Source organism: Hemiscyllium ocellatum, chromosome 2 (assembly GCF_020745735.1).
Source record: "Hemiscyllium ocellatum isolate sHemOce1 chromosome 2, sHemOce1.pat.X.cur, whole genome shotgun sequence".
In the NCBI taxonomy this organism is placed as follows: domain Eukaryota; kingdom Metazoa; phylum Chordata; class Chondrichthyes; order Orectolobiformes; family Hemiscylliidae; genus Hemiscyllium; species Hemiscyllium ocellatum.
The window spans coordinates 40,212,391-40,235,359 of NC_083402.1; the positions used below are offsets into that span (position 1 = coordinate 40,212,391).

Genomic DNA, 22,969 nt, shown 5'->3' on the forward strand with positions numbered 1-22,969 from the left:
AACAGGAGAAGGCATACAGTCAGCTTAAAACCTGACTCATATCAGCCCCTGGGCTAGGGCTTCCAGATCCCAGCAAAGATTTTCACATCCACTATAATAATGGAGAAGTTTACTCTGCAGTGGTCACCCAAGACCACAGTAGCAGGAGAAGGCCTATAGGCCTACTCAACTAGGGCCAGTAGAAAGTGCAGATGCTGGAGATCAGAGCTGAAAAATGTGTTGCTGGAAAAGCTTATGCCCGAAATGTCGATTCTCCTGCTCCTTGGATGCTGCCTGACCTGCTGCGCTTTTCCAGCAACACATTTTTCAGCTAGGCCAGTAGACACCGGGTTGCCCAGATGCATAGCACCTCCTGATGAAGGGCTTTTTCTGCTTTTTGGATGCTGCCTGACCTGCCATGCTTTTCCCGCACTACTCTAATCTTGACTCTAATCTCCAGCATCTGCAGTACCGCACTCTCGTTAGGGTTAGTGAATGTCATCTTCCACACTAAACACACCCCAGTAGAGATGCTAAACACAAGGAAACTGAGGGCTGTCTCCAATGTGCAAAGGGCTAAGTGGGAGACAGTTTTTTTACCCCTAAGTCTGTCCGTAGTAATTCTAGACACAGGAGAAGCGCACAACTGTGGGGCTATAGACGGGGATGATGATGGGGGAGAGTAAAACATACTCTCCTAGACACAGCCAAGGAGACTCTCTTCATGGATGGGTCGCACAAATATGTAGCAGTATCGCCACGAACAGGATGGGCTGTGATAAATGGTTAAGTTAGAAATAGTTATGTCTGGAAGGATTGGTGGAAATCAGTCCACACAGGTAGCAGCACTGGAACTAGCTAAAGGAAGAACCGTGAACGTATATACCGACAGTCAATATGCCTTTGGTGTAGTCCATGACTACATGGTGGCATGGGGTGGTAGAGGGTTCACCACTGCAGGGGGAGCCCCTATCAGACACCAGTTAAGAATTCAGGCACTATTTCGGGCCAGTGAACAGCCAAAAGAGGCTGCAGTAATAAAAATAAAAGTCCTTCAAAAGGAGCCAACAAGAGAGAGGAAATGTTGGCGACAATTCAAAGGCAGTGGATTGAGCAGCTCAAAACACCCTGGAACAAGAAGCCATTAACGAAACTGCAAATAACCCATTTAAAACCAGGTAATTAACCATTTATTTCACAGGACAGGGATGGGGATGCGTTTATGCTCTGGTTCCCAAAAATCACTCATGCATCCAATCACAGTGCACTTATCAGCATTGTACAGTCACCAGGGGACAGTTTAACTGCACCTGCAGCGAGCAGGCATGCTTAAATATGATGCGGGCAGACAATTCATATGTGGTCAGTGCAATGGCACCCTTGTCAGGGGACATACCCATATGACACTTACCAGCTTGGTTGGGGGGGGTGGCACCTGGGGGATTGGGTGGACAGACAGTTGGAAGGTCAGGACAATGTATGTTACCGAGCAGCGAAGGGATTTGTTTTTCTATTTAAAGCAACTTACATGACAAAACCCCAGACCTCCAAAACCTGTTCACGGTAGGGACAATTGCACCCCTTACTGTATCATGTCCCAGCAGGGGACATGTCCGGAGAAGTATAGTGACCCGTTCCATCAGCCAGGAGTTCTGTGTTGACTGGCAGATCCCCACCATGTTGGGGTTATCATTGGGATATGGATTCTTGAGGCCTCTATTTTTGAAGAGTGCACAGCAGGGGTTGTTAAAAAAACAAAATTACCTTGTAAGTGGCCTGACTATCTTAGGCAATAATACCTCAAAAGCTCTGGAAGCAATTAACACAGAGTTGGCTGAACTCAGACTCTACACACAGCAGACACATTAGGCGGTAGATTACCAATTAGCACAGCAAGGGGGAGTTTGTACAATTATTGATGACATTTGTATCACCTACATTATTAATGCCTCTTATGACATTACAGAAACCATAAAGAATATCCAGACCAGCTAGATGATTTTCAACAGGGAGCCACAATCACAGACATCTGGCTAAATTGGTTGATAGGTAAATCTTGGGGACCCTATTTGGCACACAGGATAGTTCTTCTCATTGTACTTATATAGGAATGCTGTGTGGGCCTTGGGCATTTAAAGTTCTGCTGTGAGGCACTACTGACGATAACCATGCCAGCAGCGAATGTCACCATGGAAGAGCTCCCAAGAAATTGGCATGCCACAATACCCCTTGGGAGGAGGAGCCCCTCGAGATGACCTACTTCTGCACATAAATTGGGTGGTCTGCGGGTGTTCTCCAAAGTCACCTCCTTGATTGCAAAGAGGGGAGTGACATGGGCGGTGGCACGGGGCAGGGTGACATTAGGCACATGGACACACAAGATGGCTGCTGAGCCATAGGTTGGCCACTTGACACATAAGATGGCCGCCGTACCACAATATGGAGACAGACAGCAGAGCAAACACAGATACTGACTGGAGCCACCAGAATGCCAGCGCAATGCACTCACAACCTAGTTGATTAGGTTAAGGTGGGTGAGAGAGAGAATACAAATGAGTAACTTATACTGCCCGCCGAAGTGTCTGGATCCAGCCAACACCTTTGATAGAAATGCTAACAGCTTGATACAAACCCAATACAAAGTGCTAATAGCCAGGACTGCAGTAATCATCCTTCTCAGGAAGAGCGATTAACACCCATTACTACAGCAATGGACTTGCACATAGACACCGAAATTGACAAAGTCTGCACTGAAACTGACAATGACTGTACCAAAACTATCAACAATTCTGCAATGCTGACCATAAACAAATTATGTTACAAAGACAGTAACCTCATCACTGACCTATTATATTACAAAATGTATAAAAGTGGCTTGACATGTGCTCTGGGTTGAGAGAGGACACGCAGCTGACCACTGTGCTGTTGGTGTCTTTCTCTCCCCAGAGTTCTGGTATTTCCTTGGATAATGAACTCTGTTGTTGAACCCCGACTCTGATTCCTAGGCTGGTGATTTTCCCCACAATAAAGCTGTAATAAGGTCAGGAGCTGAGTGGTCCTGGAGTAATCCAAACTGAGAGAGCAGGTTATTGTAAGGAAGTTCCATTTTATAGTATCATCAACAATGGTAGCTGGAACAACAGGCAGGAATCTGGCTGAAGAGAGAAGGCAGAAGCTGTTCCAATCAAGAAAAAAAGGAAAGTTCAAAGAATAGAACTGATGTTAGGATTCTAGTATATTTTAATTGTGATAAAACAGGACATGTAAAAGCAAAGTTGAAAAGTGTGACACTGGAAAAGTACAGCTGGTCAGGTAGCATCCAAGGAGCAGGACAGCTGATGTTTTGGGTATAAGCCTTTCATTAGAAATGTTGGGGGCAGTGGCGGGGGGGCTGAGAATGGAGGGACAGACAAATAGGAGGCGGGGAGTGCGGCTGGGGGAAAGGTAGCTTGGATGGTGATACATATATTCAGGTGGGGGATGTTAATAGGCCAGAGTGGAGGGTGGAGTGGATAGGTGGGAAGGAAGATGGACAGGGAGGGCTTCTCTACATTGGGGAGACAGGACACCAACTTGCTGAATGTTTCAGAGAACATCTCTGGGACACATACCAAACAGCCCCACCGCCCTGTGGGTGGCCATTTCAACTCCCTTCCCACTCCGCCATGGACATGCAAGTCCTAGGCCTCCTCCACTGCCAAATCCTAGCCACCCAACACATGGAGGAAGAACACCACATCTTCCACCTTGGTACCCTCCAACCACATGGCATCAACGTCAATTTCACCAGTTTCCTCATCTCCACTCCACACACCTCATCCCAGATGCAACCCTCCAACTCGGCACCTCCTTCTTTAACTGTCTCACCTATCCATCTTCCTTCCCACCTATCCACTCCACTCTCCTGTCTGACCTAGCACCATCATCCCACACCTTCATGTACCTATTACATTCCAACTACCTTCCCCGCAGCCCCTCACTCCTCCTATTTATCTCTCAGCCAGGTTTGAGGCTGAGAGACAATGGTCTTCATGCTGATACAGGAATTTGACCCATACTCTGGACATCATTCTGGATCACAAACCAGCTTCCAGCCAACTAAATTGATCATTTCTTTATCATGTGGCTGTGGCTGGCATCTGTAATGATGAGCACCTCAGTAGGAGGCCAAGAGATATTTTAGCTTTGCCTTATCACTGATATGTTGTGCTTCCCCACTATTGAGAATAGGGATATTTGTTTATTTGCTCACCACCATGGGTAATTAGATGTGACAGTACCTCAGGGATGCAATTTGACCCATCAATTGCGGGATTACTTAGTTTTGTCTGCTGCATGCTGTTTTTGCTATTTGGAATTAAAGTAGCTTCTCCAGGTGACATCTCATATTTAGGTATGTTTATCACACTCTTCATTGAACCAATACTGTTCTCCTATCTTGGTAGTAATAGTAGAGTGGGCTATATTCAGGGCCATAAGATTACTGACTTTGAACAATTACAATTCTGCTGAGGCCCACAGCACTTTATGGATGTCCAGCTTTGAGATGGTATATCAGTTTGTAATCTATTCCATTTAGCATGGGAATGGACCTCACAAAACAATGCGGTGCAGCTTTGGTGTGAAGATAAAGTCTGCACAAGGACTGTGCAGTGGTCTCTCCATCCAATACTGTCATAGACAGATGCAGCTATGATAGGTAGACTGTTGAGGAAGAGATCAAGTATACTTTCCCTTCTTGTTGTCTACCTCAGGCCCAGTCTAGCATGATAGTTTAAAAGACAGCTGTTTAAGAAATGTTATTACTAATTTCTGCCAGGGTGTTGTACGGGGAGCGAGATGAAGCAATGACCTTTCCTTAGGAACAAGATCATTTGGTCCCTCAAGAATGCTCTGCCATTCATTGCATTACATCTGATATGTAGCTCAACATCCACATATCAGTTTTTACTCCATAACCCTTGATATCATTTCCCTGAAACAATCTATCAATTTCACTTCTGAAAGCTTCAACTGTCCTGGTGTCCATAGCTTTCTGAGAGAGAAGTTAAGTTGCATATTGTATTGTGATGTCTGGTGACATTCTCACATTTCCACCTTAAGCTTTCAAACTTCTCTGCAGTTTTTGACAAGATTAACCAAAGCATCCAGGTTCATTGGCTCTTCCCCATTAACCAGCTCAGCAGGGCAGACCTCAACTGGTTCCACTTTTACCTGTGCAACCAGAAGGATTTCAGAAATGGCTTCATTTCCCATTTCCACATAGTTATTTCTGGAATTCCTGAAAGATATATCTTTGACCCAAATTATTCCTCATCTACAAATCTGTTCTTGGCGACATTTAGCTGCAAATAGGTGGTCAGTTTACACGTATACACTGACAATTCACAGCTCTGTTGCTTATCAACACCTGGTCTTGGAGGAGTTGCAAGTAAAAAACTTTGAGAAGACATAATAATATTCAAAGCTTTAGGCCAAGTGTTGTAAAGTGGGACTAACAAGCATTTAGAACAGTTTTCTTTCAATGCAGGCTCAATGGGCTGAAGGGCCTCTTCTGTACTGTTTGAATCTATGATATCTTCAGCACCTACCAAAAACATCATATCATTACCTGTATTGCACCCTCTCCCTGATCACAAATTGACCTTTCAACCTCATACCCCTTTCCATCGCACTGAACAGCTAGCTCTACTTCCACGAAATTGCCTGTCATCAATCCTCTGCTGCAAAAGTCTTTATCAATGGCTTTGTCATCTTCAATCTCAACAATTCCAATGCCATCTTGGCCAGCCTTCTATAATCCACCCATCAAAGAGTTACAAGTCATTGAAAACTGTTCATATTGTATCATGCACCAATTCTAATAAGCCATTACCCTCTATGCTTACTTTCCTGCAATGGCTCAAGGTTAAGATTCGTAACCTGTTCAAATCTCTTTATGGTGTCTCCTCCTGGTCTGTGCAATCTTCTCCAGATCTATGACGTACGGTCTTCCTCCAACTTTCTCTTTTTCATTCACTTAGTCTAATCGAACTTCTTAAAATTAATGAATTTGTCTAAGAACTTTACTATCTCTAAGGATTTCACACATTGGACAGAACAGGATCAGATATAAGGCAAACCCTCCACCAATTGCCCTACAATTTGCTTTAACCTTACAATGTGTGGGAGTATTCCCAATTTTACATCACAGATCACAAAGCTGGTTAACTTAATTCCAAAAACATGTTGTGAATCACAGGAGTGCTTTCTTTGCTGTATCAAAAAATTGGTTCTGACCTCCTTGTAGTTTCCTGTGTCTGACAGCATACAACTAGCTTAATCAATCTGACTAGTTTAGAAATTATTTCCAAATCGAAAGAACCACATTGCCAATATTGTCCCAACCTGTTGCAGTCAACTGATTTTTTTTATGAAGAACACTCTAGGTTTACTCATCCCCAAATATTTCTGGCACATTGCTTCACTCAATCACTAATCCAAAGGTTTTGTTTTCCTGGTTGGTGTCACCTTGAGTTTATCCCAAAGTGTATTTTGCACATTACTATGTGTCAAATTAACTTCCATTAATTCTACAGCTTCTGCAAAAGTACTGCTATATATATTACACCAGCCATATGATTGAAATACATATGCCAAAGGGAAGTAGGGATGAGTAATGCTCCATGGATACATTTTGAATACAAAATGAAGCATAAGGTGGTACAGACTCAGGGAGCTGAAAGGCCTCTTCTGTACAGAATGATCCTATGACACAAATGTGGAATTACACCGTCTGATACTTTACAGAATTCGAAGCAGATAATAAAACACAACTTTTCACTTTCATCCTGGTTAAAACAGAACTGTATTATACTCCTCAGACAGGACGAGTGTAAATGTGCCATATTAATGTTAATTCTTTTCATCCTCTTTATATTTGTTCATTTGTGGGAATTGTTAAGATGTATAATTTAGCATATTTAAACTAATGAGATTAAAGTATGACCAAAACATTCTCACCACCATACACACCCTTTGAATTGATAAAATGTATCATTCAAGTTAATACTCTTCCTATATTTACTTATATATTCATATGTAAAATTTAACATTTTTCCCACTTATAAGATCATTTAAATTCTAATTCTTTTCTGGCCCTATAACTTCCACTTCAATCTATAATTAAGTCATTATCCAATTAATTGAGCAGTTGTACGAATTGAAACAGATTTGCAGTCATCAGGTTAAAAATAAATGCAGCAAAATTAAAAATTAAAAACAAAGATCAGGTACTTACTCTTTCAAAAATTCAACGAGGCAATGCATCCCATTCTGTAATGCTAAGTCTATGGGCATCACTCCTTCCTCATTGGGCACAATGGCAGCTTGCATACCACCAGGTTGGCACAGTAAAAACTGAGAGAATTTATAAAGACCTAGTCTCACTGAAACATGTAGCAGGGTTTCCTTGTAGCATATCTCTAAAATTAAAAAAAAGAAAATCAGGGTAAAGTTTCATTTCATTTGTTTGGAAGGTATTTCATTTAAAAAAAAATCATCTTCTTGGCGACTACTGCCCTTAAACAATTGTTACAGGTAAGATTAACTGTTTTCTTCAGGTTTACAGTGAGTTTTGACTGTAGAGAATAAAAAGACTGCTCCTGAACTGGGGTAAAACTGAGCAGTTGTCTTTTTTTAACTTGTTCCCAACTCCCAAGTTATTCAAAACCAGAAATTAGTAGATCAGATCTGGCAACATCTGTGTACAAAGGAATGGCAAGGTTCACAATTCTGTCAACATTACAAACTTTTAACCCCTGTCCCTTGACCAGCCTGACATTTCAATGCCCCGTAGCACTTCTAATGATCTGCAATTCTGCTCCATTTATGATTCTAATTTCTGGGTGGGATGCTCTTTGGAGGGGATGATGTGGAATCAATGGGCTGAAAGGCCTGTTTCCACACAGGAGGGTTTCTATGAAATTATGATGAAATATCTAAGATCCTCGAATGTGAAATGAAATTGTCATGAAGACAAATGAGTTTAGAAGTCTCATTTGGTTCGAATTCCAGAAGAGCTGCTGTCTAATCAACATTTTTCCTTAGAGGACATCAACAAAGGAAATTCTATTAACTTAGAATGAAAACCTTCGAAAGAAAAAGACAAACACATTAAGCTTACCCCAAGTCAGATTATAAATTAAGAATTAAATACACCTGAAATATCAGAATCTATCTTATACTTTTACAGGTGCCAAATGGTCTGCTGAATGTTTCCAAAATTTTCAGTTCTTATTTTAACTTTCAGCATTTGTCATTTTCTTTTGTTATCAGACTTTTGCTGAGAACTAAACAATGCTATACCAGAACAATATGCCTTTACACACTATTCTAAAACTTTCACAAGGTCAGAAACTCTTTTATCAGTTTAGCAATGTGAGGACCGTGTCTTTTTTATTTTATATTTTTTAAAGGGAACTGAAATGAGAAAAGGCTGTTTTGAAGTCAGTGTTTCAAAGGGTGATTGTAAAGTTTTGAAAATCAAGTAACCTCACACCAATGGTAAGTGCTGTGCACAATTGTTGGAACAAGCAGTAACTGGAGTGTAATTTGCTGATGATTTGGAGCTGAGAAGGTTTACTGACGCAGCCTTTGCTGGCTACAAAAGTTAATTGGTCTATGGGCTAGTGACCAGTTATCAGTTTTAACTGATATGTCTGAGACCTTTACAAATAAACTGGCCACCTTATGTCTCTTTACCAAACAGAGGAAGCATACCAGAGGAAGAAAGGTACTGACCAGCAGAAGAGTTATAAGGATCATCTCAACAACTGCATTTGGGAACAAAGATTACTGAACTGTCTTTACAGTTTTTCCTCTCTGTCCATAGCCTATTTTACTCTGTGTATGTCAGTCTGTATGTGTTCAAGGCAGAGTTTATAACGGCATTAGAGTTTTAATTACCAGTATTATATATTAATGGTTTATAACTGTGCCTGAAGCTAAGTCTAATTAGACCTGAGTCTAATTACTTGTAATAAATAGTGATCCTTGTTAAGTACAGAAACCTGGTTCATGCTTTCTACCAACTGGTTTGAAAATCATGTAAACTGAAGAACTTTGAGTACTTTATAAAAGCTTTTGCTTTTGTGATGACACTGACAGTAGCAGGGCTTGATTTCCAGCATGCTACCCCAGTGAGTCATAACAGCAGCATTTAGATACTCACTTGTGTTACTACAGCCTCCAGGGTTATCAATTAAGAGCTGGAAAATGGGCTTCGTGTAGTCAGACCTTTGTTGACTGATACAGACAAAATGGGCTAATGGCTTCTTGCTGCTGTAAATGTCTGACCATTTTGTCTGAAGATATTACAGCAAATGGCATGCATACATCTTTTCTAAAGGGGACCTGTCAGAGTGGCACATGAAAGTAGTCATTATTTTTACACCATTTAAAACCTTTGGGAAGAATCATTTAGGGAAGCAAAAGAGCTGCTTTATTACTGCATCACTTGAGGATGAATCCAAGTGTTAAAGCTATTGTGGCAGGCCAACAACAATTACAGGTTTAGATGCAGCCAATATGATTACTACTATCAGCAAAACACACCAAACCAACAAACTATGCTACAGGTGCTGTTAGTTGCACCAAGCCTGTCCAGCTTTTCTTGATATCTTTAAAGCAAGTGGCATCAAGGAATACTGAGCACAAACATGCAGTAAATCTGGTTCTAAAGGCCAAGCCAAAGCCAGACAGCAATACACAGGCAACTAGCAAGGTACAATACCATAACATTGTCAGTAAGGAGAAAGTGTTAAGAGCATACACAAACATGTCAATGAAGTACTAAGACAACCAAGTGAAAGGCAAACTTCAAAAAATGACCAAGGTTTCCTTATTATTAATTTCTTACATGGCATTGATGGTACTGGCAATCAAGAAATTTGCAAACATTAATATTATAGAGCCTGAAAGACAGGACAACACACGTCAAAAGCTAAAATTGAAAAGGGAGCTCATGCTGACGTATTAGCACAATAATTCAGATAAATGCGAGGTGTTGCATTTTGGGAAAGCAAATCGTAGCAGGCCTTAAACATTTAATGGTAAGGTCCTAGGAAGTGTTGCTGAACAAAGAGACCTTGGAGTGTAGTTCATAGCTCCTTGAAAGTGGAGTTGCAGTTAGATAGGATAGTGAAGAAGGTGTTTGGTATGCTTTCCTTTATCGGTCAGAGTATTGAGTACAGGAGTTGGGAGGTCATGTTGCAGCTGTACAGGACATTGGTTAGGCCACTGTTGGAATATTGTGTGCAATTCTGATCTTCCTATTGGAAAGATGTTGTGAAACTTGAAAGGGTTCAGAAAAGATTTACAAGGTTGTTGCCAGGGTTGGAGGAGTTGAGCTACAGGGAGAGGCTGACAGGTTAGGGCTGTTTTCCCTGGAGCGTCAGAGGCTGAGAGGTGACCTTATAGGGGTTTACAAAATTATGAGGGGCATTGATAGGATAAATAGACAAAGTCTTTTCCCTGGGGTGGGGGAGTCCAGAACTAGAGGGCATAAGTTTAGGGTGAAAGGGGAAAGATATAAAAGAGACCTAAGGGGCAACTTTTTCAAGCAGAGGGTGGTACATGTATGGAATGAGTTACCAGAGGAAGTGGTGGAGGCTGGTACAATTGCAATATTTATAAGGCATTTGGATCGGTATATGAAATAGGAAGGGTTTGGAAGGATATGGGCCAAGTGCTGGCAGGTGGGACTAGATTGGGTAGGGATATCTGGCTGTCATGGACAGGTTGGGCCAAAGGGTCTGTTTCCGTGCTGTACATCTCTATGACTCTATGACTCTAAAAGACATGAACCTGACCAAGTGAAGTTTCATGCTTAGCCTATGAGAGAACTCTTCACTGTATGTAATGAACAATAAACGCATCGTGTTGGCAGAAATGTATTGCAGTGCTCATCTTGGCTTCCTGAAATCTTCAGCTGAGGGTTATCAATAGTCCAGCATTGCCAAGACTAGTAGCACAGACATCAATAAAGTCACCATTCATGACATTCAAACCATATCTATTGTGGCAGAATAGAACACACATGATGCAATCAACTCAGTCAATGATCTCTAAGTGTATGACCCTAAAGTGAGATATAAACCAGATACCAGGATGATTACCTCTGACAGTCTGACCAAATTACTAAACTCATAGGAAGACCAAGTTATTTCTGTTGATCTACACATTGACGTTCGAGACAATGAAGGTGGAAGATTCTCAAGATTGATCTGTTATGCTTTGACCAGAGTCAGTGTGAACAGTTGCAATTGGCAACTGATGAGCAGGTACAAGATTTACAAAGATCATTAGCCAGGGATGGTGTGACAGAATTAAGAAAGTACCTGAGAAGCTTTATTGATTTTGGCCTTGCACAGATGAACTTGATGAGTTACTTCACTAGGTAAACAAGTCTTGGTACCAATAACATTCGCACCACACAAATGCCAGGCAATGGAACCTTGACCAAGAGAGAATCTAATCACAGTCCCTTAATATGCAGTGGTGTTACCATTACTCAATCCTCCACTATTCTGGGGGCTACCATTGACCAGAAACTGATCTGGACTCGCCCTATAAATAGTGGCAATAAGAGCAGGTCAAAGACTAGAAATAATTCATTTCCTGACTCCCCAAAGCCTGTTCACCATCAACAAGGTACAGGTCAGAAGTGTGATGGAACACTCCCTACTTGTTTGGATGAGTGTAACTCTAACAGCTACTCAAGATGCTTGACACAATCCAAGATACAGCAGCCCATTTAATTAATGCCACATCCATAAACATCCACCCCTTCCTACAGAGTAGCAGCAGCGTATACTCTCTACAACAACATACACTGCAGAAATTTGCCAAACATCCTTAGACAGCAACTAGCAAGCCAAGTGCAGCAGATACATCAAAACACCAGCACCAGCATCTGCAAGTTCCCCTCCAATCCACTACACATACATTCCTTCACTATTACTAAATCAAAATCTTAGAATTCCTTCCTTCAAGGTACTGCGAGTTTATCAACAGCACACAGAAGGCAGCTCACTACAACCTTTTCAAAGACAACAAAGGGTGGAAATAAAAAAAACATGTATCCTGTCCATGCTACACCAGAGTTTGACATGTCAGCTTGCTCATGAACCTATGTACAGGCCAGCAGTAAATCAGGATATTCAGTGACTCGTGAATACATGTTAGACATGGCAAATGTATTGATCTCAGTAACAAAGGTAGCCCTTACATCCTCATGACAGAAGTAGCAACAGACCTACTCATAGCGCACGTGGAAGATTAAACATTGCGATGGATCACTTCTTGAAACTTACTACTATTCAATAACTTAGCAACCCGATGGGTGTGTACCACAGTATGTGTGCTAAGAGTGTAAGGAACGTCTATTCTATCTTGCCTCAGATCACTTGAAGCATGACATTCTATAGGGAACATGCTCCTCTATAAAAAAATTAATAACTGAAAACTAGACATGACATTTATGCCTGGGGATTATCATGCTTGTGAATAGTAAAGTTGTTATAAATGTGTGTTGATTTTTTAATACTACAATAGCCTATTTTCTTACATTACAAAAGATAATGCAAGCATTGCCACATCAGGTAAAACACCTCGCTGCAGCAAACCCACATCATACCTTTTGTTTTGAGAGCTAATTTATGTCTTCTCCTGTGAAGGTATACACAAAATGTTTGTTCAACATTGACATTTTCTCACACCCAAGGTGTACTTCTCCAAATACCAAGCACATATTTACTTTGGCTACTTGCCCCTCTGTATTTAATTACAAAAGCAGTTAGTCTAACATTATACACACACTTATTCATTTTCAATTTCCTTCCTCTTTTGATCAGTTTTTTGGTCACCCTTTGTTGGTTTCGAAGCCACTTCCAATTTCAGGTGTAACACAATTCTTCACAAGACTTCTGTTTTAAAAAAATCAAATGTATTCTATAACTTCCCTCATAAAAGATCTTTCTTCCTTATGCATAACTTGGAAAAGGATTGCTGTGCATTCCAAATGTGTAGAGTGGCATTATATAAACTAAAGATTTAACAGTTTAATTACCTTTTCCTGCCCACTTTCCAAGCAGATTCCAAGATGGTGGTAATTCCAAGTTCTCAATGGCAGCTGTCATATTTTCATCTAAAGACTGTGCAGCCTCTCTGGTGAGGCCAAATTGTTCAAGCAGAGTCAGGTGGCTAGTGCAATCCACCATCCCGGCACTTTCAATGAGAACCTGAGTTAGTTTAGATGCTACATCCTCAACGTATTTTATCCTGCTGCACCCAAGGATAGATACTGATTTTGCCTCTGTGAACATACAGGCAGAAACTGTAACATCTTCTGAAGTATCATGACCTGCAACAAAATCCATGAATCAAAATGAACACAAAAATATGACAAAACACAATGCAATATTAAATATAATATAATATTAAATATAATATAACATTACATATAATATAATATAAATAACTTTATACATGTAATGACTTTGGCTCATTTACTTCTGAGTCAGAAATTGTGAATTCATTCACAATTCTTTGTAGAAGTTATGTTTTTTCTTCCCTGGCTTTTTCTGAGGGAAGTTAAGAGTCAATCACATTTTAGGTTTGGAATCTTAATGAGATCAGACAGGATAAAAATGGTAGCTTTGCTTTCCTAACATGTGACATTACTGAACCAGCTTTGCTTCCATAAAAATTAAAGGTGGCACAGTGGCTCAGTGGTTAGCACTGCTGCCTCACAACAACAAAGTCCTGGGCTCAATTCCATCCTCGGATGACTGTCAGTGTGGAGATTGCACACTATCCTTATGTTTGCGTGGTGTTTCCTGGCACAGTCCAAAGATGTACAGGTTAGGTGGATTGACCATGCTAACCTATCCAAGGGTGTACAGGCTATGTGGGTTAGCCATGGGATATGTGGGGCTACAGGGATAAAGAAGGATTGGGTCTGATGGAATACTCTTCAGAGTGTCAGTATAAATTTGATGGGCTGAATGGCATGCTTCTACACTGTAGGGATTCTTTCATAGCGTTAGATCCTCTATGAAAATCAATATTAATTAACCAAATATGTTTTAATATTAACCCAGTATTTTCATAGCTAAAAATCACACACCAGGTTATAGTCCAACAGGTTTATTTGGAAGCACTCGCTTTCAGAGCACTGCTCCTTCATCAAAGGGTTGTGGAGTATAAGATCGCAAGACACAGAATTTATCGCAAAGGTTTACAGTGTAATGTAACTGAAATTATGTATTGAACAAGACCTGGATTATTTGTTAAGTCTCTCATCTTTTAGAATGAACATATTGGTTTCAGTTCTTTCATATGTAAACTGCAGAATTTTTTTAAAGTTACATTCTCAAGTGAACTTTAACAATTGGTGTCATGACGGCCCAGATAATACATTGAAGGTGTGAGGTGCCTTGTGTGAGACTGTCTGCCACGATGCTCAGACTGATTCTAATCTAAAAAATGATTTATAGATTCTTACATGGATCCATGCAGCTTTTGAGCAAAATAAAATATAATTCTGCAAGTATAAATTCACCCCACAAACGTGTGTGTGTGCTTCTGCGTGTGTGTGTGTTTGTGTGAATGTCTGTGTCGTGTGTATGTGTCTATGTCTGTGTGTAGTGCAGTGGGGTCAGCGGACATGGACCCAAGATTCCGGATGAGGCCATCCCCATGGGTACTGAACTTGGCTATCAGCCTCTGCTCGGCCACTTTGCATTGTTGCCTGTCCCGAAGTCCGTCTCGGAGGACGGTCACCCAAAGGTCCAAGGTCGAATGTCCATAACCGCTGAAATGTTCTCCGACTGGGAGGGAACACTCCTGTCTGTTGATTGTTGTGCGGTGTCCACTCATCCATTGCTGTAACCTTTTCTTGGTCTTGCCAATGTACCATGCCTCAGGTCATCCTTGCCTGCAGCATATGAGGTAGACAATGTTGGCTGAGTCACATGAGTACCTGCCACATACACGGTGGGAGATGCCCCATGTGTAATAGTGGTATCTGTGTTGACAATCTGACAGGTCTTACAGGGTCTACCATGACAAGGTTGTATGGTGTTGTTCTGAAAGCCGGATACTTTGCTACGAACAATGATCTGTTTGAAATCTGGTGATTATTTAAAGGCAAGAAGTGGAGGGGTGGGGAAGGTCTTGGCAAGGTGCTCATCCTCATTGATAATGCTCTGCAGGCTGCGAAGAACATAGCGTAGGTTTTCGGTTCCTGGGAAGAACTGGACAACAAAGGGTACCCTGGTTGCAGCTTGTGTCTGTCTCCTGAGGAGGTCATTATGGTTTCTCACTGTGGCACATTGGAACTGGCAGTTGATGAGTTGAGCATCACACCCCATTCTTATAAGGGTATCCTTGAGTACTTTCAGGTGCCTCCCCCACTCACACACCCACATGCACTCACACACATATAAGTTTGTGGGGTGAATTTGTACTTGCGGAATTATATTTTATTTTGCTCAAAAACTACATGAATTCACGTAAGATTCTGTAAATCCCTTTTTTAGATTAGAATCAGTCTGAGCATCGTGGCAGACAGTCTCACACAGGGCACCTCACACCTTCAATGTATTATCTAGGCCGACATGACACCAATTGTTAAAGTTCACTTGAGAATGTAACTTTAAAAACATTCTGCAATTTACATATGAAAGAACTGAAACCAATATGTTCATTCTAAAAGATGAGAGACTTAACAAACAATCCAGGTCTTGTTCAATACATAATTTCAGTTACATTACACTGTAAACCTTTGCTATAAATTCTGTGTCTTCCAATCTTATACTCCACAACCCTCTGATGAAGGAGCAGCGCTCCGAAAGCTAGTGCTTCCAAATAAACCTGTTGGACTATAACCTGATGTTGTATGATTTTTAACTTTGTACACCTCAGTCCAACACTGGCATCTCCAATTCATGACTAGTATTTTCATGGTTACCATACCAAGCTTTATATTCCAGATTTAATTAATCATTTAAATTCAAATTCCACGTTATGGTGGAATGGTAGAAATTGATCTCACAATAGTTCAGATTTTTGGATTACGAGCTCAATGACATAACCACAATGCTTTTAGACAATCTAAGTCTTGATTTTAAATGTTTCATCCTTGTAATCAAATCCTCCCATGGCATGGTGCCACCATTTGTCTGCAATCCTCCAGCCACACAACCCTTCAAGATGTCTGCTGGCTTCCTAAAATCTCTGATTTAATCATTCCTGCAATAGTGCCCATGTCTTCAGTTGGCTAGGTCCTAAACTCTGGAATTCCCTCCCTATGTCTCTCCACCTCAGTTTCTTCCTTTAAGACACTGATTAAAACCTACTTCTTTAACAGGATGTTGGGTCATTTGATCTAAATATCGTTTTATCTGACTTGCGGTCAGATGCTATTTTATCTTGTGACGTACCTGGGAAGATTTTGACATGTTAAAGGTTCTGTATAAGTTGTTATTTTCCTACAAATGTAACTACATTCCTCTGATAGACTAAATTCTCACTTATATTACTTCCTTAGTGAAAGTTATGTAGAATTTGATAAAAGAGAACCTGAAGGTATCAGTTTCAGAATACAAAGGAACACAATTTATTTTCACTTCCTATATGTGCATCCAAATCAAATATATTTGTTAAAAGTATTAGTGTGTATTTTTCACTACATTGAATAAAGTATCCAACTCTGCATGCTTACCTGGAACAACTGACTGCAGTATTTTAGCATTAAGTCTCTGTGCCACAGTTACATGATTCTGGCGTGAACCCTCATATACAAAGTACCATTCAGCACCCTCAGGTACGGGACAGGTTGCTTCAAACACTGCTACCAAAGACTGTTGACCCTATAAAAAAGAAAACAGTTCACACATTGTGGGCAGCTAATTTAGAATATTTAAGAGGATTAAGTCTTAGACATACATCACTTAATTTATACTGGCTGAAAAACCTTACACAATGAATCAATTTAGTGCTGAAGTAAAATGTTAGTGAAGTGTTGTTCTTTCATAAAAAAAATGGGAAATATCGAATAGGTCTGAGATCATTATTGGAGCTATGAGGAGTGAGAGAGCATATCTCACACAGAGGGGTCATGAACTCACCTTTTACAGTCAGGGAGATTTAACCAAAATGAAACTAGACAGTAAGCTGCTGAGTCAAATCACCAAAGTGAAAAAAGGAAGGAAATTTGGAACGAAAAGGAAGAGGTAATTTCAGGTGTCCAGTTAACACCATGCAAGTGGGAAAGAAACAGAATTTCATAAAATCCTTTTCTCCCTAAAGATAAAATAGATAATTTGTGTCAGCAGTCTTAAAGTTAATCTAGCAACTCAACCGGAGACACAGAATATCAGACAAGGTTCTCAATCCTGCATGCACCCAGTGAATTCTGCTAAAAACTAGACATCCAGCAATAATAAGGTTAGATACGACTGTGTTTAACAAATCTTTACCTCTTCCTTTGACAGCACAAGGGAAAAATGGAAAATAATTTGCATGTATATAGCATCTATAGGATCATATGAAATTTGCAATCTCCTGCCCTCTCTGTGTAGATGATACAAATTAACTGGACATCAAAGAAGGTGATAGGCTACAAAAGATTTGGGATATCATTCTTGAAATATGTTCTCTTCAATTTTGGGCACAGATCAAACTCTTCAGGTAAAAGAAAGTAGTCGATTTTCCTGCTCCTTGGATGCTGTCTAACCTGCTGTGCAACACACTCCATCAACACACTCTCAACTCTGAACTCCAGCATCTGCAGACCTCACTGTCTCCTAAAAGAAAGTAGTGTGTACCATGAATGGAGTTTTCTCATTTTCAGTTAGTGTCCTGTCAAGTGAAAATCACCTTGTCTGCCATGGTCTGGACTGAGTGTGCTCACATAATCTTCCACTCTTCACCTCCTTAATTATGCAACCAGGTTCTTCAGCACTCCTCCCTTGGAATTGCACCAGAACGCTTGTCAGTACCAAAATCCTCCAGGGATCATGCTGCATGCACCATACTTAAAGCCCAGATGACACCACTTCAGATTCTGCAAACCAATAATTGACCCTGACATGGAGTCCTGCACTATTATCCTTGAGGAAACTGCCCAAAAAGGTGAGTCAGCTTTCAAATATGCATACAGGGACTTGAAGGTGGTGAGTAGGAAGGTGAATCACATCACCACGCATAATTGGCCTGGACACAGGTAGTGGAGCAGGTCAGTGAGTTAAATGGAATGCCCAGCAAACCTGAAAGAAGGTCAATGGTCATTTCTGCTCTACACTACAATTTTCTGTCTATTACCTCTCAGTCATAGAGTCAGCACTCACTCTAACTGTGCTGTTGCACATGCCTCTCATCGAGATATATGGATTACAGTCTCATTGTTGCATGCATCATGTTCACTCAATGCTTCTTACCTACCTCATCCTCCTAAACTACAATATTTTCCTGTCCTCTGTGCCTCTTACTTACTCACTAGGGGCACAATGCCATCTCTCCACTCCCGCATCATCTCCAATCCATCCCTTTGTTTCACTGCATCAAACATTGGTCCACCATGCCAAGTAGGCTAAAACCAACAGGATGTGGTTGGGTGGTGACAGAAAGCCAGCTCTTAACTCCTGTTAGCCAGAGAAAAACACGTGAGATTGGGGAAACCTCAAGAATAAAGAAACTTTGTGTTGATGTCCCTATACCCTTAATGATCTTTCAGCCTTTTCCTCCCCCCCATTTGTGCTGAGTCCCTAGATATAACTATTAACTCCCCAGAGTCTATGGTTTCCCAAACTGCTATCCCCTTGTTATCCGTAAATATTATCCACAGAGAGGCCAGAGTGACTCCAATCTGCTCCCTTCAGGAACTTCCAGTTCCCCTTTTATTGTTTCCCAGATCCCACCTTTCTATCTAGCATGTGATCATTCTCTCAGCCATACAGTGCAATGAACTCCATCCCCAGGCATTAGCTTCTCAGTTTCCCCAGGACGATCTGGACTGCCAACAATAAGCCCTGATCATTACTAAGCAAGCCCCAGGATTAATGATGGCCCACCTGACCAGAGTGACTTAACAGGACAGACCTGACTGAGCACAATCTAGCCCCCAGACTGTTATTTCTACAGTACCTATAACCCCCCAGATTAGTTTCATTTATCTGCAGTATTGCATGTGTCCATTGCACTACACACAAACTGCAAGGACCAGATCCCTAGTTTCTGGTTGGATCAAGCATCTGACTGACATGGCCAACATACTGGACAGGAATCCAATGGACTCACTGACTGACTGTAATGGAACCTTCGAATGACCAAAGTCCTTCCTGGTACCATTAAGGTCTGCTCCTGTTTGACTTTGACACTTGTTTGAAGATATACAGTGTGTTTGCTGGATAAATGACTGCCACATACTGCAAGTGTGACTCTGTTGCAATCAATGCCATACCATGACATCTCCACCTCCTCAACAACTCAGTGCTCCCCACTGTCTGCCTCTCTGTCTGTGCGAAAAATTAATGCAAGAAACAGAGGATAGCAGCTTTCAAGTGAGTGCAGAGTGAGCAACAGAAAAGCAAGCAACAGCCATAAGGTGCATTCATGTACCCAAACAACCTGACAGAAGCATGCAGGTCATACTGTCCCTGAGCTCCAAATACAAGTGCTGAAGGACTGAAGTAATGTGAAAGTTGATAGTCATGGTGATGTGGTGAAGCTGGTGGTTTGCCAATGCCAACTTGCATTGATGAAGGGTTGAGGAAAATGTTAAAGGATGGAGCATGGAGGGACATTGTGCTGAAGACATAATTGGATGATGACCGGTACAAGTAATTGGCAGGTTGAAGTTGCTGTCTATCCACGCTGACATTCACATTGGGAATCTGCACCATCTAATTTCCTAAGGAACAGAATTGGAAGTGGTGTGAAAATGAGGGATCATCTGTTAATAATGAGATGTAAATTCAAAGAAATAATGAGATGTAAATTCAAAGAATAGGAGCATAAAACTTAGAAGCAGTCTTATCTTCAATGAAATCATGGCTGAACCACTTGTAGACTCAACTTCTGCTTGCTCCCCAGAATCCTTGAAACCCTTGATTGTTAAAATCTAATTCAGCCATCAATAAACTTGATGATGTAGCCTCCACTGTCCTCCAGGCATAGACCTACAACCCTCTGAGAGAAAACAAATTCTCCTCATTACCATCTTAAAAGGGAAATTTCTTATTCTTTAATTCTATCCTCTATTTCTAGTCTCCTCCTGAAAGGAATGATTTGTCCAGCATCCACCTTATCAAGTCCTCTCAGGTCCTTAAATATTTCAAGAAGATCAGCACTCATCCTTCTAAATGCCAGTGTGCATAGGCCTAAAATGTTCAAACTTTCCTTGTAAATAAGCTCTTCAACACTGGAACAAGTTGAGACCACAACTATACACAGTACTCCAGATATGATTTCATCAATGTCCTGGACAGGTGCAGGAAAGTTCTCCAACCTTTAGATTCTGCTGTCATTGGAATAAATGGCAACATGCCATTTACCCTTTCAATCACTTGCTATAGCTTTGTGATACACAAACTGAGACATCCACAACCCCCTCTTTTCTAATTTGTTCTGGGATATGGGATAAACCAAAATTTATTGCCCATTCCCAATTGCTCTGGAAAAGTTAGTGGTGAGCTGCCTTCTTGAACTGCTGCAGTCGTTGGGGTGTATAGACACACATAATTGTTAGAAGGGAAGTTCTAGTATTCTGACCCAGTAACAGTGAAGGAGTAATTAATGTACTTCTAAGTCAAGATATTGTGTGATTTGGAGGGAGGTGGAAGGGTGTGGTGTTGATCCCATGCATCTGCTGTCATTGTCCACCTAGGTGCTAAATGTCACAGATTTGGAAAGTGCTTTCAGAGGAACCTTGTTGAATTATTGCAGTGCATCTTGTAGATTGTACACAGTACTCCCACTGTGCACTGGCAGTATAGGAAGTGAATGTTGAAGGTAGTGGATCGATCAAGCTAGCTGTTTTACCTTGGACTGTTTCAAGCTTCTTGGGTGCTGTAGAAATTATAGCCATCCAGGCAAGTGGAGAGTATTCCATCATACCCCTGACTTATGCCTTGTGGATGATGGACAGCATTTAAGGAGATAGCAGATAATTTACTGGCTACCGCATTCCCACCCTCTGAACTGCTCTTGAAACCACAATATTTACACGTCTGATCCATTTCAGTTTCTGGTGAATGATAACCCTGAGGATATTGATAGTAGGGGAATTACTCTGAAGGTCAGGTGGATATAGTTAGATATTTTCTGGTCATTGCCTGATACTTATGTGGCATAAATATTACTTTCCACTTATACATCCAAGCTTAAACAATGTCCAGGACTTTTGCATATGAATACAGACTGCTTCAGTGTCTGCAAAGCTGTTAATGGTACGATCATCAGCAAACATCTACAATTGGATTTTATGATGCAGAGAAAGTCATTGATAAAGCAGCTGAAGACTGATGAGACTAAGGCATTATGCTAAGTCATGCCATCAGCGATGTCCTAAAGCTTAGATGATTGATCTCTAACTACCTTCATTTGTGCCAGGTATGACTTCAACCAGAAGAGATCATTCCTCTGATTTCCATGATTCCAGTTTTGCTAGGGCTCCTTGATGTCATAGTCAGTTGAATGGTGCCTTGATATCAAAAACATTCTCACCTTATCTCTACAGCTCTTCTGTACATGTTTGGACCAAATTTTTGATGAGGTGGGGAGTAGTCTGACAGTAAGGATCAGATATGTCTGTTGCATTAAGTTCTGCAAACTCTCTCCAATTAAAAAGTATACTTTTTATAACCTTATTGCTAAATTAGACATATTCACATTTTATATTCCATCTGTAAATTCTTTTCGTCTCCTTTAATCTACTTACAAAGGAATATAGGCAGGTTATGTCCTCTTGACAACTTACTATATCTATTTTGGTATCATCAACAAAGCAAGCTGCCATACAATCTGTGCCTTATGTTATTAATTGAGAGTAATTAACACCCAGGACTGATATTGTCTAAGGTCATTTCAGCAATAATTTTAAATCCAAATGAACACTCACCAAATAGTTCCTGGGATAGATAGGAAAACCAATAAAGAAGGATAAAATGACTGGGTCTGTATTCTATGGAGCTTAGAAGAAGAATGAGAAATGATTTCATTGAAACAATCATAATTCTGACAAGCCATTGACAGATAAATGCAAGAAGGATATTTCCCCTGACTGGGAAATCTAGACTGATAATAAGGGTAGACCAATTAGGACTGTGACGATGAGGCATTTCATCATTCAGAAGGTAGTGAATCCCTGGAATTTCCTGTCCCAGAGGGCTGTGAAAGCTTAGCAATGTTCAATTTTGAGATTGACAGACTTCTAAATATTAAAAAAAATTTCAAGAGCTTTGAGGACATTGCAGGTAAATGGTTTTGAAGAAGTAGAAGATTGGCCATTATCTCATTGAATGACAGAGCAGGTTGGAAGGGCTCAATAGCCTACACCTGCTACTATTTATTATGGTCACTTGTTTGTACGGTTACGAAAGCAAGTACTGTCACTTACTGTGGATTGATATTATTGTCTTTAGTGTTGCAGCTTTGAATCTGCTGACTCCCGTTTTTAAGATGGTTAACAGATGGTGCAATATGAAAATAAGTGGAAATGGAAAACAGCTACGACTTTACTGTTGATGGTAATTGTTCATTGGGCATTTTTCAAGTGTAGACAAAACTGTCAACTATAAATACTTTCAGACAGAGCAGATCAATAATCTTGTCCAAAAATTTACTGAAGACCATGAGCCATTTATTGTCATTATTATGCTTTGAAGAATACCTAGTCTGCTAAGAATTGAACTGTTAATTTGATGTGCCTCATAAAGAGTCAAGGCTG

General features: G+C 40.7%; 1 protein-coding gene across 7 annotated transcripts in view; it reads right to left on the minus strand.

The window, feature by feature from the left end:
* The window catches only part of arhgef28a (Rho guanine nucleotide exchange factor (GEF) 28a), a 447,370-nt gene that overhangs the window by 326,882 nt on the left and 97,519 nt on the right, over positions 1-22,969 (minus strand). For 6 of the 7 annotated variants that reach the window (XM_060836132.1, XM_060836104.1, XM_060836122.1 and 3 more), the window contains exons 3-5: positions 16,745-16,892; positions 13,088-13,381; positions 7,259-7,442 (exon numbers count right to left, since the gene is read on the minus strand). In XM_060836132.1, the coding sequence (XP_060692115.1) occupies positions 7,259-7,442; positions 13,088-13,381; positions 16,745-16,892 (626 nt within the window). Of the gene's footprint in view, positions 1-7,258; positions 7,443-9,190; positions 9,239-13,087; positions 13,382-16,744; positions 16,893-22,969 lie in introns of those variants that run through there. The other variant, XM_060836141.1, reaches the window with a different exon arrangement.